This window comes from Camelina sativa, chromosome 17, assembly GCF_000633955.1.
Source record: "Camelina sativa cultivar DH55 chromosome 17, Cs, whole genome shotgun sequence".
Taxonomy (NCBI): Eukaryota; Viridiplantae; Streptophyta; class Magnoliopsida; order Brassicales; family Brassicaceae; genus Camelina; species Camelina sativa.
In genome coordinates, this window is record NC_025701.1 from 3,141,920 (window position 1) to 3,165,817 (window position 23,898).

The window sequence follows — 23,898 nt, forward strand, 5'->3', positions numbered from 1 at the left end:
ATGGGAAACAGTTCAAGCTCCAACACCAATCTGAGTAACCCTAAGAACAGACTTCTTGAAGATCATCACCACCCAAGAAACCAGACACAAAACCACAACATCAGCAACGCTTCTCGGACATCTCATCTAAGCTTCCTCAGATCTCCTCTGCCATGGCTTTTCATTTTCCTCTTCTTCCTCCCTTTGCTTCTCATCTCCACCACCGGAGGGGGCGGACGCAAAACCTGCCGTCCCTCTTCATCTACCTATAGCCATCTGTCCCTTGTCGACCANGCTAAGGAAAACAAAAGGATTATCTATTGATAGCCATCCTGTTGTAAGGAGCCTTGTAGAGATACGAATGTTTCTTGAAAAGGTTTGCATCTTTTGTCTTTTTCCACTTTATACCACCACCAAGTCATGGAGTAGTACTTAAAGCTTGTTTTTTATTTATTGTGTAGATTCGTCCCATAGACAAAAAACTTCAGTACCAGATTCAGAAGCTCACTACTACCGGTGGGTCTGTGACAGAGCTAGCCGAGGGAAAGGGATCTGGTGCTGCCCAAGCATCTGAAGATCTTTCTAATTATAAGCCTAAACCAGACTTACTTGCTGACAAAACTGAGGATGATCAAGAGGTGAACTTTACAATCCCCAAATACTTGTGAAGAAGTATGTTGTTATGTTCTTTTCATTGACCTGTTTGCCTCTGTAAATAATGTAGGATGGTGTTTATCGACCACCGAAATTCGCTCCGATGTCTATGGATGATAAGACATCAAAACAGGAAAGAAACGCTGCCAGAAAAGAGAAACACTTTTTAAGAGCTACTGAAGATACATACTGGAAAGATGTGTTGGATGATCTCGAGGACAAGCCTGAAGAGGTCGGCTGGAAGAAAACTAACTTTGCAGTTGATATATTGGTAGCGATTAAATTTGATGTTAGAACTAAATGGGTGAATGTATATTATAAACAGATCAGAGACTTTTATGGGGCTGAGAGCAGGGAGCAGAAGAAGTTCATAACACAATATGAAAGGCAACAACAAGCAGAAGAAGAGCTCTTCACTCGGGCACCTCGCACTAAAGAGGATAAGAAGAGAGAAAAGCGCTTGAAATCAAGCAGCGGGTACGTGTCTGCTTTGGTTGGAAACTGAAATGTCTGATATTTGATTGGTCTTTATGTGATGATAGCACTCATGTTCAACTGAATCAGGTTGCTTGGACTAACCGAGAATTTCATGGATGAATTCAAGTTCTTGGACAAAGATGGTGAACAGCCCCGTAAAAGGGGAGGAAGTTTCAAGAAAAGAAAGGTAAATCGTTTTACTGTTTACTCTTTGTATTATCAATTATTTTCATTTCTTATGTGTTTTGACAGTGTACTGTTTATTTTTCGCAGACAAGGCACTGACTGGTTACTTTTGCTGCATCACTGCACCAATTTTGTTTCCAAGTTATGATGATTGAAAGTAATGAATGTAAGAACACATAATTTTGCAGTTTTACTGTTTTAGTATTTGGTTCATGGTCATGCTCTTGCAGTAAAATTCGGAAGAGACCTTTTCTCTTTAGCTAAATTTAGCTTGTTACCACCGAAACTTCCTTTTCAATTTTTAAGTGATGTAACAAAATCTTATTGAAAAACAAAAACAAAACAAAAGTAGTATCAATCTCTTCCTCCTCTCTTCCCATTTAGCCATGGGAAACAGTTCAAGCTCCAACACCAATCTGAGTAACCCTAAGAACAGACTTCTTGAAGATCATCACCACCCAAGAAACCAGACACAAAACCACAACATCAGCAACGCTTCTCGGACATCTCATCTAAGCTTCCTCAGATCTCCTCTGCCATGGCTCTTCATTTTCCTCTTCTTCCTCCCTTTGCTTCTCATCTCCACCACGGGAGGAGGGGGCGGACGCAAAACCTGCCGTCCCTCTTCATCTACCTATAGCCATCTGTCCCTTGTCGACCAAACAAACACTTCCTCTGTTGTTCCGGAGGAAGTAGAAGACGATGATGTGCCTCCACGTGTCCCCGCTCTTTACCCGCAACGACCGAGGATGTTCAACACCACGCTTGATCACATCGTTTTTGGGATCGCAGCGTCTTCAGTTCTGTGGGAGACGAGAAAAGAGTACATCAAATCATGGTGGCGACCTGGTAAGACTCGTGGCGTTGTCTGGATTGACAAGAGAGTCCGAACTTATCGTAACGAACCACTTCCCGAAATCAGAATCTCCGAAGACACCTCACGCTTCAGGTACTAATTACTCATCTCTACAATATCTGACGTGTTTTATAAGAAACCTTACTCAAATCAAAAAGTCATGTTTTAGGTATACGCATCCAGTTGGGGACAGATCGGCGGTGAGGTTAACTCGAGTAGTGACGGAGACGCTACGGCTAGGGAAAGAAGGGGTACGGTGGTTCGTCATGGGAGATGACGACACAGTGTTTTTGGTGGACAATGTGGTCAACGTCCTCTCAAAGTACGACCACACTCAGTTCTACTATGTTGGTAGCTCCTCGGAGGCTCATGTTCAGAACATCTTCTTCTCTTACTCAATGGCGTTTGGAGGTGGTGGTTTCGCCATTAGCTACGCTCTAGCACTCGAGCTCTCGAGGATGCAGGACCGTTGCATCCAACGGTACCCTGGTCTCTACGGAAGCGATGATCGCATCCAAGCTTGTATGACTGAGCTTGGAGTACCCCTCACCAAAGAACCTGGCTTTCACCAGGTGCCTTGTACTAACCTTTTTGTTCAGTAATTTCGGTTTGGTTTCGGTATAGATGAGATGAGAACATAGTTCTATGTATGCAGTACGATGTATATGGGGACTTATTGGGGCTATTAGGTGCACACCCGGTGGCTCCTCTGGTGTCACTGCACCACATTGATGTTGTGCAGCCAATATTCCCGAAGATGAAGCGAGCACATGCGCTTCGACACTTGATGTCGTCAGCAGTTCTTGATCCAGCCAGCATATTCCAGCAGTCCATCTGCTATGACCAGAACCGGTTCTGGTCCATCTCTGTCTCATGGGGATTCGTAGTCCAGATAATCAGAGGCATCATATCCCCTCGCGAGCTCGAGATGCCTTCGAGAACATTCCTAAACTGGTTCCGCAAAGCCGACTACATTGGTTACGCATTTAACACGAGACCCGTGTCGAGGCATCCGTGCCAGAGACCATTCGTGTTTTACTTAAACTCGGCTAAGTATGATGAAGGACGTCGCCAAGTGATTGGATACTACAACTTGGACAAGACTAGACGTATTCCTGGCTGCCGATGGAGGCTTGATTCCCCTGGAAAGATTGATTCTGTCGTCGTTCTCAAGCGACCTGATAACCTCAGGTGGCACAAGGTTGGTCCACATCCTTCTCTTTGCTTCATTATTTAGCAACTTGCGTTCTAATTTAGTGATACTGGTTTGGTTTTTGGTTACTCAACAGTCACCGAGGAGGGATTGTTGCAGAGTATTGCCAAGTCGGAGAAACAAAACGATGTATATTTGGGTGGGAAACTGCGCAGATGGAGAGATCAGTGAGCTCGAACATCCACAGCAGTAACATTCAGATATTGTACTCACTAAAGATCTCTTCATGCATACTTTTGGAAACATTCTGTATTGTTGACAACAATTTTGAATCCTAAATGCAAAACTATTGTTTGAATCTTTACAATCTCGACTCCAAAACCAAAACACTCTTTTGCTTTCATAGCAAATACAGAGGAAAAAAAAATATCAATCCCCCTAAAAAAGAAAAGTTCACTATTTGGATTATTCTATACTCTCTGTTCATATACTGAAAGAAGAAGAAGACATGCACCGTAAAGAAACATATCTCCGGTCAGAGTTTAGCCGGCGTGTGGTGTGGCTTGCTTTGCTTTCTTCACCGTGGCTTGCTTTGCTTTCTTCACCGTGGCTTGCTTTGCTTTGTTCACAGTGGCTTGCTTTACTTCGTTGTGCGATTGAGTTGCGTTGTGAGATTGAGTAGCGTTGTGATGAGGAGTTGTCAGGTTCTGATTGGTAGAGACGACGAGACCTGAGGCTGCAGGTGAAACAGCAGAGGAAGCAAGAACCGCTAAACTGACATGAGACTCGTTTCTCACGGCTGCCATGGATTTCTCAAGAAGATGTATCGACATTATCTCTCCATCGTTCATGTCTACGCTCACTGTGATTCATAAAACCCCCATCAAAAAAACCAAAACCAGAAAGATTCTTGATACCACTTTCTCGGGAAAATATTTTCTTAGATCCAAAAAGAAAAGAAACAAAGCGAGAAGAGATTAAAGAATCGGACCTGAGTGTGAAAAGATCCAGAGGGTGAAGAAGCAGAGGAAAACGATCACCGGAATTGCGTGGATCCAATAATCCGACACCGGAAACATCCCTCTCCGGAAGTTTTGCGTCCTCCTGCCTATGTGAGAAGAAGAAGACGAGATCGGGAGCTGAGAGAAGGATCTTTCCGCCATTGTTGTCTTATCTTGTAACTAACTTCTCTTCCAAGAATCACTAAAACCAGCTAAGAGAGCAGTGAGAGAAGAGAGAAAGAGATTTGTGAAGCCCTCCTTCGATCAGTTTTGGCTATTTAACGGCATTAACCTTAACGGCCTCACGCGGGAAAAGTTGCATCACGTGATCTGAATCGATATCATAGTCCCATATCTTTTACATATTTACGACTTTGGCCATTCTATGATTCATCAAAAATACAATACTACTTAGGGTTTTTGATGGGAAAATATTATAAGGATAAAAAGAAGTTTGTTTTCTGTTCAATATATGTATATAAATATATGTCCCAAAACAAATGGTTCTTTTTTTTTTTTTCTACACAAGAAAAACATTCTACATACAAAGACGCCGAGTCAAGATTTTACATCCACAAGAGATGTTAAAAATGTACCTGAGCTGATTATATATATTTATTTCCCCAATTTCTTGGTGAAAGCCAAAACTAGATTTTAATATTTTTACCACTCGCTTACTGGATCTCTCCTATGACGACCCTTCAGATTCGGTTTCCTTGACAAGGTCTGGTCTTTTCTCTTCGTCATCTCTATCTCTGTGAAAAGAATGGTGTTTTCTGCTGCTGCTGCCAGGGCTATTCGGATCATATTTCGAAGAGGCTAAAAAGTTGAGTGCCAGTACAACATCAGATACCACTGGTCTCATGCTCGGCTGCTCTTGAACGCACATTGCTGATATTGCTAGTGCTTGGTACAGTCCTCTTATCGGGTATTGTCCTTGAAGCAACGGATCAACCATTTTCGAGAAGTTCCTCCTGTCTTTGAATAATGGTCGTGCCTGTAAAGAAAACAGTGACAAAAAAAAAAAAGTATGAGTGTTGTTGTTTCAGTAAAGGTTATATATAGTGAGACACAGGTCAAGATACAGAACATACCCATCCGACTAAATTCTGATCTTTACGCGTTTTTGTATTGTCAATTGCTTTCCTTCCAGTGATAAGCTCGAGAAGGACTACTCCAAAACTGTAGATATCGGATTTAAATGTGAGCTGACCGGTCATAGCGTAGTCAGGAGCACAGTATCCGTATGTTCCCATAACCCTTGTGGAGACATGGGTTTTATCCCCGCTTGGTCCTACTTTAGCCAACCCGAAGTCAGATAGTTTCGGTTGATAGTCTTCACCAAGCAAAATATTCGAACATTTAAGGTCTCGGTAAATCACAGGGGGTGTCATCCTATCATGCAGATACTCCAGACCTCTTGCTGCACCAGCTGCTATTTTCATCCGAGTGTTCCAATCAAGAGGCTTTTTACCACTAGGGAGATCTTGAAACAGTTAAAAACAACACTGAAAGTTAGATAATCAACAAAACAAATTGAGAAAGAGAAAAAAGAGAGTAACAGAAGTTGAGTTTAGAACATACCATGTAGATGATCTTCGAGAGATCCAAGCGGCATGTACTCGTAAACCAAAAGTCTCTGATCACCCTCAGCACAAAACCCGATAAGCTTCACAAGATTTGGATGATCAGCAAGACTTAGTGTCAATACCTCAACCACAAATTCCCTGATTCCTTGAACACCATTACGATCAAGTTGCTTGATAGCAACAACCTAGCAGAAGGAAGTTTCAAAAAACTCTGACAAATCACACACCCAATTCATCATAATAAAAAGATAGGAATTTGTATGTCCCACTTAGTGCAAGGTACCTGATCCAGTTTCTCAATAGTACCCTTGAAAACTTTACCAAAACCTCCTTCACCAAGAAAACAATCCGATCTAAAGTTTCCAGTAGCTAAAGAAAGTTCTTGAAAGGTAAAAGTCTGAGCTTTCTTCCCTGTGACTTGGTCATTCAAATTCAAACCTTTCACGTCAAGTGATAGCTGATCCTCCTTACCAACTCCTCCTCCTTCATTGTTTACATCTCGATATGGACTCACTTTTGTCGAATCTACAAACAAACACATAGGAATGATGAAATCAATTACATATCCATGTGTGACTTAACCAAATCAATACCAAAAAAAATAAAAACTCAATTTTTGAACTTTGTCTCTCCTCCATGAGAAGACAAAACCTAACTCAATTCAAAAACCCAACATCACACTCATACGGTGTGTGAATAGTACACATGCAACAGATGAACGAAAAAACTCAATACAAATTCTCAAAGAAACAACAACTCTCCCAAATGTAACAGAGATACAGACAACCTAAAACATAGGAGCCCCGATCCAAACAATTCAACATATACACAAGAGGCTGTGGAAGAGCAAGAGAGAGAAGAGTTGATACCAGAAGTGGGTTGAGTCTGATCATCGCGCTTATCACTCTTAGCGAGGCTAGTACCACCACCGACAATTTTCCTATTAGTCTCCGACTCCGATCGTTTGCTCGTCGGTTTCTTACTGCGTCCGAAACAACCCATCGATATAAAAATTGAAGAAGACAAAAGAGCAATTCCCTTCTCTCCTCTTTTAAAATCTTCTCTAATCCTCCTTCCTTCCTTCCTCGTTGAGAACCAAAAATTCAGAAAACCCAGATAAAACCCAACACGACTTTAAGAAGAAAAGAAAAAACAATCAAAGAGAAAAAGAAAAGAAAAAATAAATAAAAAGTCGAAGACGAAAGAAGAATTTGCGAAAAAGAAGGAGAGAGAGAGAGAGAGCTTAGTGACAAAACAGAGGAAAGCTTAATTCTTCTTCGCCTTTTTAATAGTATAACAAAAAAAAACCATAGAGTATATATATATATATTTCTTCACAAGAGAAAACGTACAGTTATCTTCTACGATAAGGTTCACGGTACATTACATAAACGCGTCTAATCAAATCCAGCCACGTCTAGACAAAATGTTTTACTTCCTGAAACGTACGGCTACTATTGACGACAACGTATCAGGAGACGCCACGTAAGGGCGAAGAGCACTTGTGGAGCTTTTTTGGGTCAACTTTTTAATTTGTCATCTACCTCTCCGCCGGTTCGATTAACTAAGCAGTAAGCACCGTCGATTCTGACGTGGCGTTTGTTTAATGGAGCTTATGTCACTTGTTGATAAATTTTATTAGTATTTGATACTGCGATTAACTCGTGTCATCTGCTATCATCATTTAGTTTATCAGACTAACAAAATTTTATCAGATTTTATACTTATTAGATTGACAAATCTTTATTCTATATTGATTGTACTTACATTTTATACCAAACTTGAGCAAAATAAATTATCACTTGACTGAATTTTATTACAAGATTATAATTTATATTGTTAGTCTTTATAAGATTATAGTACCATTTTTATACTACCAAATTTATCATTAATATTTTTTCTAATCTTCAAAATTTAATCAATTATCAATATATATATATGGAAATCCGTGTATAGAATTTATGTGATTCGAGTAGACAGATCTTCATACTACAATATACTATTACCGATTATTTGAATTTATGTGGTCTAATACATTAGATATTAGACCATGTTTTTGAGCCAATTTTTGTACTCTAGAAATTGTGTTTCTGATATGATTGTAGTTTTTGTACAATTGAACACTAAACCTAAAATTATCATTTTATTAGTCTTATAAACTTCTTTTTATCTATGTAACACTTTTTTTTTTTTTTTAAACTCGGTGTTTGACAGGTACGACAGATTACTAGAATAGTATAGATTTTGAAATGTCGAGATTACTATTTAGTTATATGGTTATAGAGAGCACCTGACAGTAACATTATTTTGTTTTTGTGTAGCTGTCACCAATCACCTTACGGAGGAGGGTGACGTTGGTATAGTAGACAGCCAATTTACAAATTTGTTTGGTTTAAAAAAAAAAAAAGAAGAGGTGTGAAAAACATTAAGGACGTCACTGTGGGTCCCACATTTTTAACTCCACGCGCTTTGTTGTCTTTTTGAATGTTTTTCTTAACTTTTTTAGTACTAATAAACAGCCTTTTCTTTGGTTTTTATGGTTCCCAAACAGAGTGTGATTAACTGCGACCGCGTGTACACGAAACCAATGTTCAATTAACAAGAGGCTGCATTAACAACAACTCCTGTCTTGTTTTTGTTAATTAATGTAGGAGTATTAAAAACACGTTTGACTTTTTAGGCCGTAAAAAAGACTTTTACAAAATTTGACAGACCATCCTTTGCTGGCAATATAGTAAAAAAGCTATGTTGAAAAAATAGTTGTTGTTGTTACTTCGAAAGAAATAAAATTTTTATTTTTTGTCTTTAATTCCTCACAAAACGTTAGGCATTGTGTTTATTCTAAAAAGAAGTTTAAGACTACAAATGAACAAAATTTTGTTTATACATTGATAGTTCCATTTTCAGTTTACTTGCCCACAGTATCCCGTCGTCTGATTAGGCATTAAACTACATTTGCCTATTAGTTTTTGTATTTTGTTTCACATTGCTTATTGTATTTGACTTTGATTCTATATTTAGCATTCTTAATTGGAAAAATGTCATATTTTTTGGTGCGGAGTTTTTAATGTAAAATTTTCAGTGTTATATAGATTTATAATCAGTTTATTATATTCAACTGTACTTCATGCATGTATCATGTATGTTTGTTTTTCTACTTCCCTAACATTTTAATAATTCTTCGTTCGTAAGAAAAAGAAAGAAATGTTGACAACATTCTCAGTAACATATGCATGTGGATGTCGATACAATTTGATGCATTTAAGCCTTTATTTATAGTCAAAATAAAATGATACTATTGGTTAGTCTCGTATTGTGGTTCTTTAAAAAAAAATGTCAATGAGATATATAGTTGAAATATTATTTCGTTATTTCATTAATTTATGATTCACTCAAATAGAATTTCCTTGGTGTTGGTCGGGCATAAACAAATCTAGTCAACTTCCTTTTTGTTAAAAAAAATTGATTCATATAACTATCTAAGACTTTTAATTAACATTGGATTGAAGATAAGTATAAATTAGAATTTAGTTTTGACAGCTCAAATTATTTAACTTAAGAAAGGAACATAATCTATAGAAAAATTGTATGGTTCAACAAAGATATTGCTTATTAATTAATTTGGAACCAGCATCCATAAACTAAGACGTGTTTGGCTTTTGTAAGCAAATACGGTTTCTTTTATAGTTGTTACACGTTTATTCATATTAAAAAAATGATGTTGACTTGCTTGGTTCAATTTCAATTTGGCTATCGTATTATATACATTGGTTATGATTTAGCTAATTGATTATAGATTTGGTGAAATTAGATCGATTTAGGCAGAGGATGGTCGAATTAGCTTGGTCTTTGTATAGATTGGTCGGGATGAAATTATTTGGAATCGCTTAATGGTCTGATAGAGTGAGCACTTTCTTCGCATTGCACAACCAACCATCATCAAAACAAATAATACATGCATGTTCCCCACAACTTAGAAAAATAAGCTTTCAATTGTGTCTTAACTTGTTGGGATAGTGAGAATTCGGGAGATTACTTATTCTTGAAGTGTAAAGATTCTCTCCAGACAAGCTCCTTGATGTCTTGTTCATCTAAGGCTGTCTCCTCGAAGTCGAAACTGAAAGGAGAAGGACACGTTGGTTCTTCGTTGATCTCATGGAGACTTGCCAAATACGGCTGCTTCAATGCTTCTTCCACTACAATTCCACATCAAATTAAAACATTCCTGTTAGTATTTCACATTCCACTTATAGCATCCAAAAGTAGTAAGACAACGTGGTAATGATACACACCTGTGATGCGTTTCGAAGGATCGAAAACTAGCATCTTTTCAGCAAGATCTAGTGCCACTGGGGAAATGTCTGGAAATTTTTCTCTGAATGATTGTTTTTGAACATGTGGGAGTTGTTTCACGTACTTTCGCGCATTATCACTTCTCAAGAAGTCGAGATCAGAGTCATCTGGTGACCCTAACAGCTAAAAATAAACCAAAACAGAGAAATGCTTTTAAACACACACACTGACACACATTAAAATGGTTATAGCTGCAGGTTTACCTCAGTGATAAGTTTCAGCTGCTGAACATAATCTTTACCAGGAAAAAGCGTCTCTCTTCTTAGTATCTCCATGAAAATGCAACCAACAGACCAAATATCAATAGCTCCTGTGTACTCCGAGCTGTTGAGAAGCAATTCAGGTGCACGGTACCATCTTGTCACAACATATTCCGTCATTATCTCTGTCTCATTCGACGTTCTTGCTAGCCCAAAATCACATATTTTAAGATCACAATTCGTATTTAAAACCAGGTTGCTCGGTTTCAGGTCGCGGTGAAGTACATTTGCAGAGTGTATGTACTTTAGGCCTCTTAAAATTTGGTAAAGGAAGTACTGGAGACGACAGAACCAAAAATATCAAAATTTATGTAACAAGATATGATTATGAATGTGTGTCACACTGATCATCACCTGACAATGGTCGTCTGTTAGACTTTGAGTGGATCTAATGATCTGATGCAAATCAGTATCCATCAATTCATAAACAATATACACATCTTCGAACCTTTCCTTCTCTGGTGGCTCGATAATATCTTTCATTTTGATAACCTGCGTAGCAAATGTGAATACTGATAAGTCAACTCTGTGAGTGTTCTCATCAAAATCAGTCAAGAAGAGATTACATTGTCATGATCCATGTGGCAAAGGAGTTTAATCTCTCGGAGGGTTCTTTTAGCATCAACTCTGTTGTCAAATGCATTTGCTATCTTCTTTATAGCGACCTCTTCGTTTGTCTCTGAGTTTGTAGCACAGCTGCAATCAGGAGAAAAGGAAGGAAATTGAGATTAAGATTGTAAACAAGAGGTGACTGAAAGTGATAAAGACTTACCAGACAATGCCATAGGCACCTCGGCCGACGGGTTGAATAGGAGGAATGTATTTTGAAGACAGCTCGAAAATGTTACCGAGTACATTGTACATAACATATCTACCATCATATGTCGGTATTCCTCCATCTTCCATATTCTCCATCTCTTCTTTGGAAGAACTCTCAGACCAAGACAAAAGTTTTAAGATCAAAATAGAAAACAAGTTTTAAAATGACTGTTTCATATCTCAAGTAGCTGGCTGTTGTGGCCTTTAAAAAGGCAAAGCAGTGAGCAAGAGGAGAGAAATAAGTGGGTACCTTTAGCTTTTGGTGGACCAAATAAAGACAACCTTTTTTCTATTTGATCCGTTGAACTTTGAAATTTGAATGAGAATTATTATTATTCGAGGTTAATCTTGACTTCTGCATCATTACAGAAAAATTCAAAAGGACTACTTAAAGAGAAGTAGAGTATGTATACTAGTGGAGTATTAAAAAGCTCTCTCCTTGTGGATCAAGGGGTCCCTAGGAAATCCAATATTAAAAAGAAAAATGGTAAACATACAGAAAGTGAGATTAGTCTCAAGTCATCAGTTCAAAATGAATCTCAATATCATCCAAGCCTTCATATGTCACAGCTCGCTTGTGTGCTAATAATAATGTCACATCTGAACTCATTTTCACCATGTGCATTATTCTCGATCCGGTTGTCCCATCTTTTTAACTCCTTGCACATTAAAGATCAGAGAAGCTGAGAATGTGATCAAACCATACAGTTCTCTTTCACAACTAAAGCTAACAAATCAAACTCAGGAACCACAAAAAAAATATCAATGAAATTTTCAAATTACCTTCAGCATTTTAGGAGTAAACACTTGGAAACAATGCAATTTTTCCCCTTAGAAGGAGGGTCTCTCACATTGCTTTTTCATTTTCCTCAGCTATGATCCAAACCTTTACCACAACTACAAAAACAACTTGATTTTAAGACCATGCTCAGCTTGCAAAATCAGAAGAAGAACAAGGATGTCACTATATATTACAAACAAAATACTAGGCCATACGACAGAGTTGAGGAATAAAGAAACAATATATATATATACACTAGGGAAGATAAAACTCACAATTTGTAAAAGACAGACCAAAGAAGCATTTTGTTGGTGCAGAGTGACGTGCTTGCCTTCCTTACTGGCTTGCGTTAATAACATGAGTTCAGGACTTCCATCGAGAGCAGCTTCCATCAAACAACTCTGAAAAATCTCGAATCTTTCCACAAGCAGAACAACAGAAAGTACTGTAAAAAGTGGTCTTTACCATTGAAACAGAGACATTTTGTTTGACCTAGTCCAAAATAAACCAATGTTTTTCAAAATAAACCCGATTCAAAATTCCGAACCAAACCGCATTGGTTAATAATGACTAGTAGTTTTCAACGGGTGAGAGAGACCGTGAGAGAAACCTAATTAATATCGTCCGTTGTGACGTTACCAAAATTCTCTTAAGTCCAATTGGCATCTTCTTGTGCGTGAGACGCGTTCACACCTGTAAGCGTCAGAATAACAAAAATACCCCTGCCCAACGTGTTCGCTATGACAAGTCCTATGATGCCTAATTTCGTCAATTCCCTCTGAAAAAAAAATTCAACATCGACTCTCCTTTTATTGAATTTTTTTTTATCTTTTCCAAGTTAGTGGGTCCGTCACACGAAGCCATGTTTCCTCCAATAGCACCTTGACAATTATATCCTAATTATTCTTTTCCCATCTAATATACCCACCTACCCTAAGATCCCATCGTCCATTTAAAATCCGTGCGTAGAATCACAACCGTTGATCACAATGGCAGATTTTGACCACACGATATCCGTCATCTAACGGCATCGATAGAGAGATCTACTAGAAGGTTCTCTCCCCTCTACATGAAATGAAACAAACAGGCCCATCATCTCTATATATATTTCCATTTCTCCTTTCTTTCTCTCCTCAACGCTCTCTCATTAAAAAGGTACTCGTGTCTTACTTGTGCCAGCCACTCGCTCTTATCAGATTTTTTTTTATTATCCCTTTCCTCGGCAAAAAAAAAGGTAAACCCGAAAAAACTCTCTCTCTCTGCTTCTGCTTCCATTGTCATCTTCAATCCATCAGATCATTGTTATGCTAGGCTTGATCTGAGTAGAACCATGTGTTTTTCGTTAGTAGATTCTGGATCTGTTGTTGCTTTCGGCGTTTAGTTATGTTAGCTCTGTGGTTGGTTCGATCTTGCTAGGTTTCTTGGCTAATTTTGTGATTTGATGAAAGGTTTATGAGAGATTAGGGTTTATTTTAGCTCACTCGTCTGGTAGTTTACTATTTTATTAGTGACCGATTTAGGGTTTTTTCACTCGTAGAGGTTCTTGTTGTTTATGATTCATATAGGTTGTTGGATTGCGTCTGTTTTGTGGATTTGATGTGTGTGTATATGTACTAGTGAGGCTTATATATATCTGTGTATTTTGTACCAGATTTTAGCTAAGATGGCGAAGAACTACCCAACCGTGAGCGAAGATTACCTCAAGGCTATTGAGAAGTGCAGGAGAAAGCTTAGAGGGATGATCGCTGAGAAGAACTGTGCACCCATCATGGTCCGACTCGCGTAAGTAACTCATCATATCAGCGTCCTGTTTCATTAAGTATTTAATGATGTGCAACACTCTTCTGATGGCTGATCTGTTTTTTTTTTGGCTATATCTTTTAGATGGCACTCTGCTGGAACATTCGATTGCGCCTCAAGGACTGGTGGTCCCTTTGGAACAATGAGGTTTGATGCTGAGCAAGCTCACGGAGCCAACAGTGGTATCCACGTTGCTCTTAGGTTTTTGGAACCCATCAGGGAGCAATTCCCAACCATCTCTTTTGCTGACTTCCATCAGGTACATGATTTATACCAGACCAAACAAAAAACAACTCTTTGGTTCGTGGTCCCAGTGGTTAACTCGAGGGTTTGGTTCCTAACTCACTGTTTCCTATGGTGTGAAATTGGTCATTCAGCTTGCTGGTGTTGTGGGCATTGAAGTTACTGGTGGCCCTGAAATTCCTTTCCACCCTGGAAGAGAGGTCAGTCTTTGGTTTAGATTTGTTTATGATTATATGGTTAATTTGGTAAAGAATTTGGTCTGCTTATTTGTATAGATGGCTAATGGATAATGTGGCTATTCTATCACGATTGTGAGACTTGATTTCGTGTTACTAACATGCATATCTTGCTTTCAGGACAAGCCCCAGCCACCTCCAGAGGGTCGTCTTCCTGATGCTACAAAGGGTTGTGAGCACTTGAGAGATGTCTTTAGCAAGCAGATGGGCTTATCTGACAAGGACATTGTTGCTTTGTCTGGTGCTCACACTCTGGTTTGTGTCTTTCTTAACTGCTTGAACATTTTTGTTCTTTTTTGGTTCCAATCGTACAAGTTGTGATGAATGACTGCAAATTATGATATCACAGGGAAGATGCCACAAGGATAGGTCTGGCTTCGAAGGTGCCTGGACTTCAAACCCTCTAATCTTCGACAACTCTTACTTCAAGTGAGTATTCCAAGTTTTTACAGTCTTGATTTATGTATGAGTATTCAATGGTTGATATGGTTATTAACCAAAGTATATATGACCAGGGAACTCTTGAGCGGTGAGAAGGAAGGCCTTCTTCAGCTTGTCTCTGACAAGGCGCTATTGGACGATCCCGTTTTCCGTCCTTTAGTCGAGAAATACGCTGCTGTATGCATTCTTTCTCTTTTCTATGTTCTTCACTTGGTAGAGATAAAGAGAACTCATGGTTTCTTGTGACAATGGGAACAGGATGAAGAAGCCTTTTTCGCTGATTACGCTGAGGCCCACTTGAAGCTTTCAGAGCTTGGGTACTTATCTTGAATCTATGAATTATATTAGAAAGTAAATATTAATCCAGTGGTGTGATCTGAGTTTGTATTTTTGTTGGTTGCAGGTTTGCTGATGCTTAAGCTGTGACGTATGTGTGTGTGTGTCTGTGAGACTCTTGGCTGTTTTTGGTTGGGGGCCGGAGGGGTCGCATTGCATTTGAACTTTGTCATATGATTGCTTAATGTACTCTCGGATTTGCGTATCTTGTTTTTCGGTGGGTTGTGATTTGACACATCCCTTGCGCTTTTGCTGCTGGTTAGACATTTTAATAAAATTAATTCTCTCATATTTGTGCCTCAATTATTCAAAGCTGCTGTTGTGGTAGACTGCCTCCACCCAACAAAACAATGAGATATAAGTACTCTTACCTCTGTGTTCACGAGGTGTAAGTCTTTCAGCTTGTCTCAAAGAGTTTGAAGATACGCAGAAGCACTAGTATGTATAATTTGCCTATGTAGGTGAACTCACACAAGATAAACCAGGGCTCTAATTTAACGGTAACCCAAATGTAAAACGAGTCTAACGCAACACACTCGACGAATTTTGTTTCAACTTAATGAATTTAGGCATCACCAGCAACAGCATGAAAGAAAATGCCAATTATGTCAGATTCAATTGATGTTGATCACGAGCTCGGATGATGTTCTAGATTGGCGTGGGTTGAGACGGCTGGCTCTGGCTTATGATGTCCGTGCGTTAACCAAAGTGGCTGGAGCTTTTGTTACGGCCGAGGGAATAGAGTAGCTTGAAGTGAATTAGCTTTCTTCTGTGCTTCTCTAAACCCTTTTTTTTTAATAAATATTTTCTAAACCGGTTTTAATCTAATTTTATGTTATTTTGATCCTAAATGTGCCGAATCTGCAATTAGGCTCTCTTGAATCTTGCGTGCATGGTCCATGTCGATGTCGGAATCGGGTTGTGATATTTAACTAGTTGGAGCTCGATTCTTGTAATTTTACGTATCTTGGACCGTTGGAACACTCTGATGAGAACAATGAATCGTATACTTTAGAAAATATGAGAATGAGATTGGAGCAACAAAAAATAAATGTGCAGGAGTGGAGTGACATTTTGTATATCACATTCACACCATTGAGAGTTAGAAGTTTTTGTGTGGAAAATTGGATTCGGCTGTAATTTTTTTACTGAGCTCCTCTTTCATTTCGTGTGGGTCTCTTTTGTTTTTTTGTTTTTTTGTTTTTGTTTTTACTTTTACTTTATCAGAAAAGAAATCAAAGCAATTATAGCTTCAAAAGAACAAAACACTCATCATAAGTATTAAAAAGACAAAAATGAGCTGTTCAAGTAGAGTGTAGACTGTATAGGGAGACCAAAAAAAGAAGGAATAGCGGTAAAACACTAGAATTTTAATGTTTTTATGTTTTATTGGATAAATCTTTTTTTTTTCAATCTGATAATTAATTATTAGCTTGGTTTTGTTACTTTTAAATAACCCTAGCCAATTCTTTTTCTGTTTTCTATGAACTGGGAAATTTTGGAAATATATACGACTCGTTGAAATCATATATTCAATGAGTCAAATAGATCATTGATTCGGTACACAGAGAAACTTTGGTATTAGATTAAATGCACGATTAAATTTGGGCAGGGCAGATGATCGTAATCAATAATATACATATATATATCCCTTGGCGTACGTACATTTGACAACCTCTGTGTATTTCCCTGTTTTTGAGGGAATCGCTTACAAATTCTACTAATCGATATGACTCTTAAAGACCAAAGTCAACAAGTATATGACCCCATATATACTCTAAAAATTTATGCGTGCATGTCCCTGTTTAAGTATATAAAGAGTGTGTTGATGATAAACATTTACATATATAGAGTCTAAATAACTATAGTAAAAATGTGCTGCATGATTACGTACCCTTTTCATACAACTGCGAGGCGAATGCGAATGGTAGTTAATTAGTGAATGATATATTGTTGCTTGTTAGTGTTTAGTACTTTGAAGTGAAAGGTAACAAATGATCATTTTTCCAAACAATCCCAACTTTCTTGTCTCTATTCCAACATTAGTGGAATCTTATCAATAAATTTCCACTCGTAACGATTTGATGGAATTTAACTGCACAACGAATTGTAGAAAAAAAAAGATGGCCCAAGAAGATATGATTGGAGGAAAAGGTATTGATGATATATATGGTCTGAGGATAATGATGACGATACTGTTAGACTTACAGTATTGATTGAGAGATTTGGACTAAACATCTCCGTGTACATGGTGCAAAAGACGATCTTTGACCAATTGAAGAATAAACAATACAATAAATCATTTCATAAGAATTGAATTGATTGGTTTTTATTTTTCCACTCAGAAACAAAAGACGTAAAAAAATTCCACTCAGAAACTTATCATAAACTCGATGGGTTTGCGATTTAGTAAGGTGACTGAGGTCTGTTATACTTAACGTAGTAATAGAAAAATAACTTTTGTATAACACATATAATCACAATTCACAACTTTTTCTAAAGAAAACAAAGAGAAAAGCTTTAGTCATTTTCAAAAAAGGAGTTGAAGATTTAGTTGAGAGTACGTGTAGTATTAGAGACAGTCAGACAGATAGCAATTTGTTGAAGGTGGAAGCAAGAGCACACCCAATAACTCTTTTAGCAATCTCACTGGCTACGTGTCTTTCCTCTATTTGATTTTTTTAATTTTTTCTTCTTAATGTTGGTACGTGACGAAGACGACACAATTGAAAATAAATTTGATGCTTTGGGACCGCTCGGAATTATATTTTCTTAATGACTCTTAACGCACTTTTGCAATTCTCCTTATATATATGCATACATACGTATAAAAAGGTTGATATAATTTGAAAAACAAAAATCGTATGTGTTAAGTCTTCAAACAGAAAAGTCTTAGACAATATCTGAATATAACTTATATAAAATGACTCCCAAGAATAATGGTTAAATAAAAACAAAATACGTTTCAGCAAAAATTAGGCAACCTAAAATAAATCACTTGGCCTTTTGTGTCAAATTCTCTATCAGTACTTAAAAACGACTTACATACAAGTCAGCACTGAGTTAAAATGATAATCAAACTAAGTTATATAGTTAAACTTTACTCTATGTGAGAGAATATTATTAATTTATTATTATAATGCATCATGAACTTATACAATTGAACATCTAGTTATAGTTATAAATTTAAAGACCTATTGAATTATTCTCAAAACTAAGGCACATTGCTGTATACTGACCATCTTAAAAACAATTTTACAGGTGCAAATTATCTACTTCAGTATAACTAAAGTAGAAAATATGCATTAAAGATATATAAAAAGAGAAATATAATAATTTTCAGTGATTTTGGAACCTCTTGAATCTTTTGCTGGTTCTTCATAATCAGAAAGACTATTATAGAAGGTAAGACAAAGAGTATAGAATACCAATGGACTACTAATGATTTTTTTAGAGACTAATGGAAATAATACGTACGTAGGGAGAAAAATCTAAGAGGAGAAGAAAAATAATTTTGCCAAAGTCAAGCAAACCGTTGAATCATGAAAGCGTGGAGGAATTTAGTAGCCACCGTAATGTGGAAACATGTTTTAACTTTCAACCAAAAAGACATATTGACGTCAGAAGTCGAGATTGTGATGTCAGGGTGGTCACTTCCTTCCTTACATCATTTTGTGTCTCTCCCCTATATATACACTTCTCTAAGCTATTTTCCCCACCAAAAAGCACTTCACCTCTCAAAGACTACTTACACATTTGTCACTTTCTTCCCTCATAATTCACGATTTGATCGATTAAAAACATTAGACCTTAGTAGATATGGAGAGTAATGGTGACGCTGCTGCCGCTACCACTCCAATCATCATCTCTTCTTCATCTTCTCCTCCACCACCGCTTTCACCGCGGGTGGTGCTCAGCCCATGCGCTGCTTGCAAAATCCTAAGGCGGCGTTGCGCAGAGAAATGCGTTTTAGCACCGTACTTCCCTCCAACGGATCCGGCCAAGTTCACCATCGCCCACCGTGTCTTTGGAGCCAGCAACATCATTAAGTTCTTGCAGGTACCTATCTATTTAATTATTGGTGTACAATGACTAGAAGATAATCTTGAACAGTTTAATGTGAACAAGGGACCAGATTTATATATCATTAATAGACAGATGGGAGTATGGGACTATTGCTGTCTCTGTTCTTATTTACGAAGCTAGTAAAAGGGTTAAGAGTTCATAGGTCATGTGAAAATTGGACCTTACTTGTTCTGTAATGCCAAACAACTTCCTCTATGTTCAACAAAAGAATTGCATATCTAACTGTTGCTAATAAAAAGAAAAAAAAAAAAAAACGTAAATTTATCATGTTTACACAACTACTACATATCTTAATTACGTCTAAAGAAAAACCTTAACCCACATGTCATTCTCAACGTTGTCCATTTCATCCACCTTTTGACAAAGTCTTGTAGAATATTGGTCTTTACTCTACTTGGTCAGATACCAAAAAAAAAAACTCAGTTTATGAGTGTTATGAACATTTATATTGTCTTGATGAAAAGCTTAAATCAAACAGTCAGTCGCTTCCAACTCATATGATTGGTTATTTATATATTTTTTATTTTTCAGGAACTTCCAGAATCACAAAGAACTGATGCGGTCAAAAGTATGGTGTATGAAGCGGAAGCAAGAATAAGAGATCCGGTGTATGGAAGTGCGGGTGCGATATACCATCTACAAAGACAAGTGAGTGAACTCCAAGCAGAGCTAGCAAAAGCTCAAGTGGAGATGGTGAATATGCAACTTCAAAGATCAAATTTACTGGAGTTGATTTATAACATGGAGCAAGTACAGAAGAAACAAGAACAAGATAATATGTCTTTTGAGAGCAATGATTTGGGATTCCTTGATGACAACTCCAACACCAACACCAACACATCAATGTTGTGGTGGGATCCTCTTTGGACCTGATGAATATATTTTTGACTACCTTTTCTACTACTTTTAGCAATTTAGCACACAAAAATGTATAATAGAATTTTCAGACAATTCATGTCAAAACTCCAAATAATAATTACCATATTCTATTAATTTAACGCGTCGGTTATTATTACTATTATTTTTATTTTATTTTATTTTTTTGGAAAAAAAAAGAAAGAAGGAGAGGTGGTTCAGACACAAATCGGTAAGTACACCGGATGTCGACTAAACCGGTTCTAAACCAATGCAATGCCTAAAAAAAACCTAAACGACGTCGTGTGCCTTCCTTATTTAATTACTTTTGTCGTGTGTCGATTTCTTTTTCTTCGGCGACGACTACACACGCTCTAAACCTTCTAAGTTTCTTTTGGAAACCTTAGGGTTCATATTCAATCTATTCTTCTGCTTCGACTGTTTGATATGTTTTTTTTTTTCTCTACGATTCGTCCTCTTCGTTTAGTATAAAATATCTTCAAATTTCTCCTTCAAATCTCTCCGATTCTCACGAGGGGAGATCAGAATTGGTATATTGCTTATTGCTCGATGCTTTATCTTCGCTAACATATGTTTGATGTTTTTACCTACCTTTCGATAACACTCAGAGTGCAGCAATTTTCTCTGTGTTTTTTTGATTTTGGGCCATATTACTTGTTACCGGTTTAAAAGCGGATTTTAGGTCCGATTGGTTAATAAGCCGGTTTTGGTTTGTGTTAGCGTAGACAGTACCGAACCGATCTCATCTTCTACCTTTTTTAACAACCTTTTTTTTTGTGAAGGTTAAAAACGAAGTCGTTTTAGATTGTTCTTCCGCCCAAATCAAATCTCAACACTTAAAAAACATTTCAGTAAATTTCAAGGAAAGCCATACCCATACGAGACGAGGTTTTGGATCTCTGATCTCTCGATCGATCCAGATTCAATCACTTTACTTTAATTCGTTTCAGATTCTGGAGAAGCTTCGAAGAGAAATTTGTATTCCCAGATTTATCCGAGGAGGAAGACGAAGACGAACCGGAACCGGAACCGGAACCGGAACCCGAACCCTAGTTGATTGATATATCAATTGGTAAAGAAAATTGATCTGAAATCTCGGGTTGGATCTGTTGCTTCTCTCGATCGGGAAGTCTTTGGTTTTGTACTTTTTGGTTGCTTAGGTATCGTTTTGTGCGTGGTGACTATAGGCGAGAGACTAAATAAAAGACTCTCTAGTGTAATCAGTTGGGACATTCTATTCCAATCCTTCCTTGAGGTAAACTAACTAACTCCTTTTGTTTGTTAATGTTAAACCATGAAGCTATTTCTATGCTTAATGTCCCCCACACCCACCCTTGTCGAACGTTCTTGTTTAGATGGTAGGTGATGAACCGGCCCATCTCAGGCCCATTTATTAGTTTTTGTTTGTTTGTTTTTGGGTTTACGGTGCTCTTCCCTGCACCATAACATTACCCACTCTTTAACTCCGTCGTCGTCCCGCCGGTTTCACAGCTATCCCGAACTTGGTCGCCGCCATCTCTCCTCTTCGATATTACGTGGTTCGCACCAATATAAGCCACGTGTGTATGTCGTCAGTTCCACACAGAGCACTCTTTGCTTTCTCTCTCAACATCCATCTTTCTCCAACCTCTTCTCTTCTTCTCCGATCATCTTCGTCTCCTTACTTTACCTTTGCTCGCTCTTTCTGTTTTAACTCCTTCATCAGATTATCTCCCTCAGATATGCCTAAGAAGCAGGTTTCATTATGCTTTCCTTAATCTGGGTTAATAATATAAACAATTTGTCAATTTTTATCGATTTTGTTATGACTCCCTCAGAAAAATTTGCACTTTCTGGGTTTTGATTGCTTCGTCTACAATGTATTAGTTTGTGGTTCAGTAATATATGACTTTAGATTTTTGATTATCTGGAAACGAGTTTGAATTTTGCATCTTAAAAAAAATTGAAACTTTATTTGTCTTCAGTCTTGGTTTGTGAGAGTTTCTTGTTTTTTTGGCAGAAAAAGAGAGGTCACGCTGAGCAGAAGTGGCAAGTGAAACCGAAGATGGATGCTCCTCCATCTGAATCCAGTGATCGTTCTGTATCCGTTGTTGCAGAAGCAGTAAACAATCAATTTGGTGGGTTGAGTCTTGCGGAAAGCAACACTAATGTTTCAGTCTTACCGAGTCAAAGTACAACAAGCAACAAAACTGTTCAAAATCTAGTGTGGAAGCCTAAGTCATATGGATCTTCTTCGGCAACACAAGTTGGTAAAACGTCAGCTGTCTCACAGACAGCTTCTTCTGGAGATGGTCTTAATCTAAGCAATTTTTGCGGGTCGGAAAATTTTACAGTCGACAAATCGACTTATTGTCATGCTCAGATCAGAGCCACTTTCTATCCTAAATTTGAGAACGAAAAGACTGACCAAGAGGTAGTGCCTTTTCCTTGACTGCTTGTTGTTTGTAGCACTTATTGTTAGTTTGCTTTATTTATGCTTATCTTAATATTGGCAGATAAGAGCAAGAATGATTGAGATGGTATCTAAAGGATTGGCAACTCTAGAGGTATCAACAACAACACCCTATATTGAATATCTGTATTGACACTCTCAAGTTTTACGAACTTGTTTTAATGCACCTTTTACAGGTATCCCAGAAGCATTCAGGCTCTCTCTTTATGTACGCCGGTCACAAAGGGGGAGCATATGCAAAGAACAGCTTTGGTAATATGTAAGCTCATTTATTCTGAAGCTTCAGTTATTCCTTCCTTGATTATTGATGAGCTCTTCACAAAGAATCTTAGACAAAACTCCAATCACTAAAACTCAAACTCAAGCTTTAGATTTGGTTTACACTTTTCATTTATTTTCACTTACAAGATAGATTACTACTTCATTTTAGTTTCATAGTATGTCCAACAAAATATCTTATGTTTTCTCTTTCTGGAGTTTTGTTGCCTGCTGATGGTATTCCGTATTCATGTTGCGTTTACGGATAAAGATTCCACACCACATTACAGATATAATTTGAAAACATTTTTGATGAAGCAAAAATGCATTTTACTACTCGTTTTCATTTCTGATGTTGTTATGTGATTCTTTATGGTGATTGCAAACTGAGCTGGCGACCAAGCGGTTTCTCATATGCTAACCCAATATTTCATTTGCAGTTATACTGCAGTAGGTGTTTTTGTCCTTTCACGGGTGTTCAGGGAGGCTTGGGGAACTAAAGCTCTAGAGAAAGAGACAGAGTTCAATGATTTTCTTGAGGTATTTCCATGGACAGAGCTTTAAACAACCCAAATTCTCAATTGCTGCCAGAAAAAGTGAGCTCATAATAAGTCATTTTCTTCCAGGAAAATCACATGTGCATATCTATGGAACTTGTTACAGCTGTTCTTGGAGATCATGGTCAACGCCCACTGGATGATTATGGTAAGGTTTTTTTTTTTCTTAATTGTGAAAGTCAGATAAGTCTGCTAAAGATGTTCAGATAAAAAGAAATGTTGATTTGCATCTTGCAGTGGTAGTGACGGCCGTTACCGAGTTAGGTAATGGTAAGCCCAAGTTCTATTCAACTTCCGAAATAATTGCATTTTGCCGGAAATGGCGTCTCCCAACAAATCACGTTTGGCTGTTTTCCACAAGGTACCCTAACCACTTTCTGTTCGTTTCTGCTATCATCTTTGGCGATCTTTCCCGTACTTGTCATCCTACCTTGGGTCCTTGTTGTTTTAAATAGAGTGCTAGTGAAGGAAGAGTTTGAAATACTTTTAGCTAATTTTCGTTTTA

The 23,898-nt window shown here is 37.7% G+C and overlaps 8 protein-coding genes across 9 annotated transcripts in view; 5 read left to right on the forward strand and 3 right to left on the reverse strand.

Annotated features, from left to right (window-relative positions):
- LOC104759113 (neuroguidin-like) lies at positions 1–1,555 on the forward strand. The gene is made up of 7 exons (XM_010482082.1): positions 1–34; positions 141–355; positions 441–617; positions 704–865; positions 959–1,110; positions 1,198–1,297; positions 1,384–1,555. The coding sequence occupies exons 1-7, from the start codon at positions 1–3 to the stop codon at positions 1,393–1,395; spliced, it is 852 nt and encodes a 283-aa protein (XP_010480384.1). The 3' UTR covers positions 1,396–1,555.
- LOC104754961 lies at positions 1,651–3,581 on the forward strand. Its single transcript, XM_010477259.2, has 4 exons — positions 1,651–2,245; positions 2,322–2,724; positions 2,808–3,353; positions 3,442–3,581. Exons 1-4 carry the CDS (start codon positions 1,683–1,685, stop codon positions 3,556–3,558), a joined length of 1,629 nt encoding a protein of 542 aa, XP_010475561.1. The 5' UTR covers positions 1,651–1,682; the 3' UTR covers positions 3,559–3,581.
- Positions 3,832–4,490, reverse strand: LOC109130227. The gene is made up of 2 exons (XM_019239623.1): positions 4,297–4,490; positions 3,832–4,167 (listed from the first exon to the last, which is right to left on the reverse strand). The coding sequence occupies exons 1-2, from the start codon at positions 4,466–4,468 to the stop codon at positions 3,848–3,850; spliced, it is 492 nt and encodes a 163-aa protein (XP_019095168.1). The 5' UTR covers positions 4,469–4,490; the 3' UTR covers positions 3,832–3,847.
- Positions 4,744–7,151, reverse strand: LOC104754960 (probable serine/threonine-protein kinase RLCKVII). Its single transcript, XM_019239622.1, has 5 exons — positions 6,765–7,151; positions 6,179–6,420; positions 5,891–6,080; positions 5,401–5,792; positions 4,744–5,303 (listed from the first exon to the last, which is right to left on the reverse strand). Exons 1-5 carry the CDS (start codon positions 6,895–6,897, stop codon positions 4,995–4,997), a joined length of 1,266 nt encoding a protein of 421 aa, XP_019095167.1. The 5' UTR covers positions 6,898–7,151; the 3' UTR covers positions 4,744–4,994.
- LOC104754964 (mitogen-activated protein kinase 13) lies at positions 9,762–11,595 on the reverse strand. The gene is made up of 6 exons (XM_010477261.2): positions 11,281–11,595; positions 11,075–11,204; positions 10,863–11,000; positions 10,452–10,784; positions 10,188–10,371; positions 9,762–10,091 (listed from the first exon to the last, which is right to left on the reverse strand). Exons 1-6 carry the CDS (start codon positions 11,421–11,423, stop codon positions 9,928–9,930), a joined length of 1,092 nt encoding a protein of 363 aa, XP_010475563.1. The 5' UTR covers positions 11,424–11,595; the 3' UTR covers positions 9,762–9,927.
- Positions 13,238–15,455, forward strand: LOC104754965 (L-ascorbate peroxidase 1, cytosolic). 2 transcript variants are annotated; one of them, XM_019239764.1, is made up of 9 exons: positions 13,238–13,341; positions 13,758–13,890; positions 13,993–14,167; positions 14,286–14,351; positions 14,508–14,642; positions 14,737–14,816; positions 14,903–15,005; positions 15,087–15,145; positions 15,232–15,455. In XM_019239764.1, the coding sequence occupies exons 2-9, from the start codon at positions 13,772–13,774 to the stop codon at positions 15,245–15,247; spliced, it is 753 nt and encodes a 250-aa protein (XP_019095309.1). In that variant the 5' UTR covers positions 13,238–13,341; positions 13,758–13,771; the 3' UTR covers positions 15,248–15,455. The 2 variants fall into 2 exon arrangements, with proteins under 2 accessions (XP_019095309.1, XP_019095308.1); XM_019239763.1 differs by lacking the exon at positions 15,232–15,455 and having other exon boundaries at positions 13,239–13,341; positions 13,757–13,890; positions 15,087–15,173.
- Positions 16,594–20,205, forward strand: LOC104754966 (LOB domain-containing protein 1-like). Its single transcript, XM_010477265.2, has 3 exons — positions 16,594–18,569; positions 18,646–19,223; positions 19,782–20,205. The coding sequence occupies exons 2-3, from the start codon at positions 18,984–18,986 to the stop codon at positions 20,121–20,123; spliced, it is 582 nt and encodes a 193-aa protein (XP_010475567.1). The 5' UTR covers positions 16,594–18,569; positions 18,646–18,983; the 3' UTR covers positions 20,124–20,205.
- Positions 20,483–23,898, forward strand: part of LOC104754968 — an 11,079-nt gene continuing 7,663 nt past the window's right edge. The window contains exons 1-8 of the mRNA XM_010477268.2: positions 20,483–21,381; positions 21,618–21,862; positions 22,126–22,539; positions 22,622–22,672; positions 22,755–22,837; positions 23,277–23,376; positions 23,463–23,541; positions 23,631–23,754. Coding sequence (XP_010475570.1) covers positions 21,692–21,862; positions 22,126–22,539; positions 22,622–22,672; positions 22,755–22,837; positions 23,277–23,376; positions 23,463–23,541; positions 23,631–23,754 — 1,022 coding nt within the window. The 5' untranslated portion in view covers positions 20,483–21,381; positions 21,618–21,691. The remainder of the gene's footprint in view (positions 21,382–21,617; positions 21,863–22,125; positions 22,540–22,621; positions 22,673–22,754; positions 22,838–23,276; positions 23,377–23,462; positions 23,542–23,630; positions 23,755–23,898) is intronic.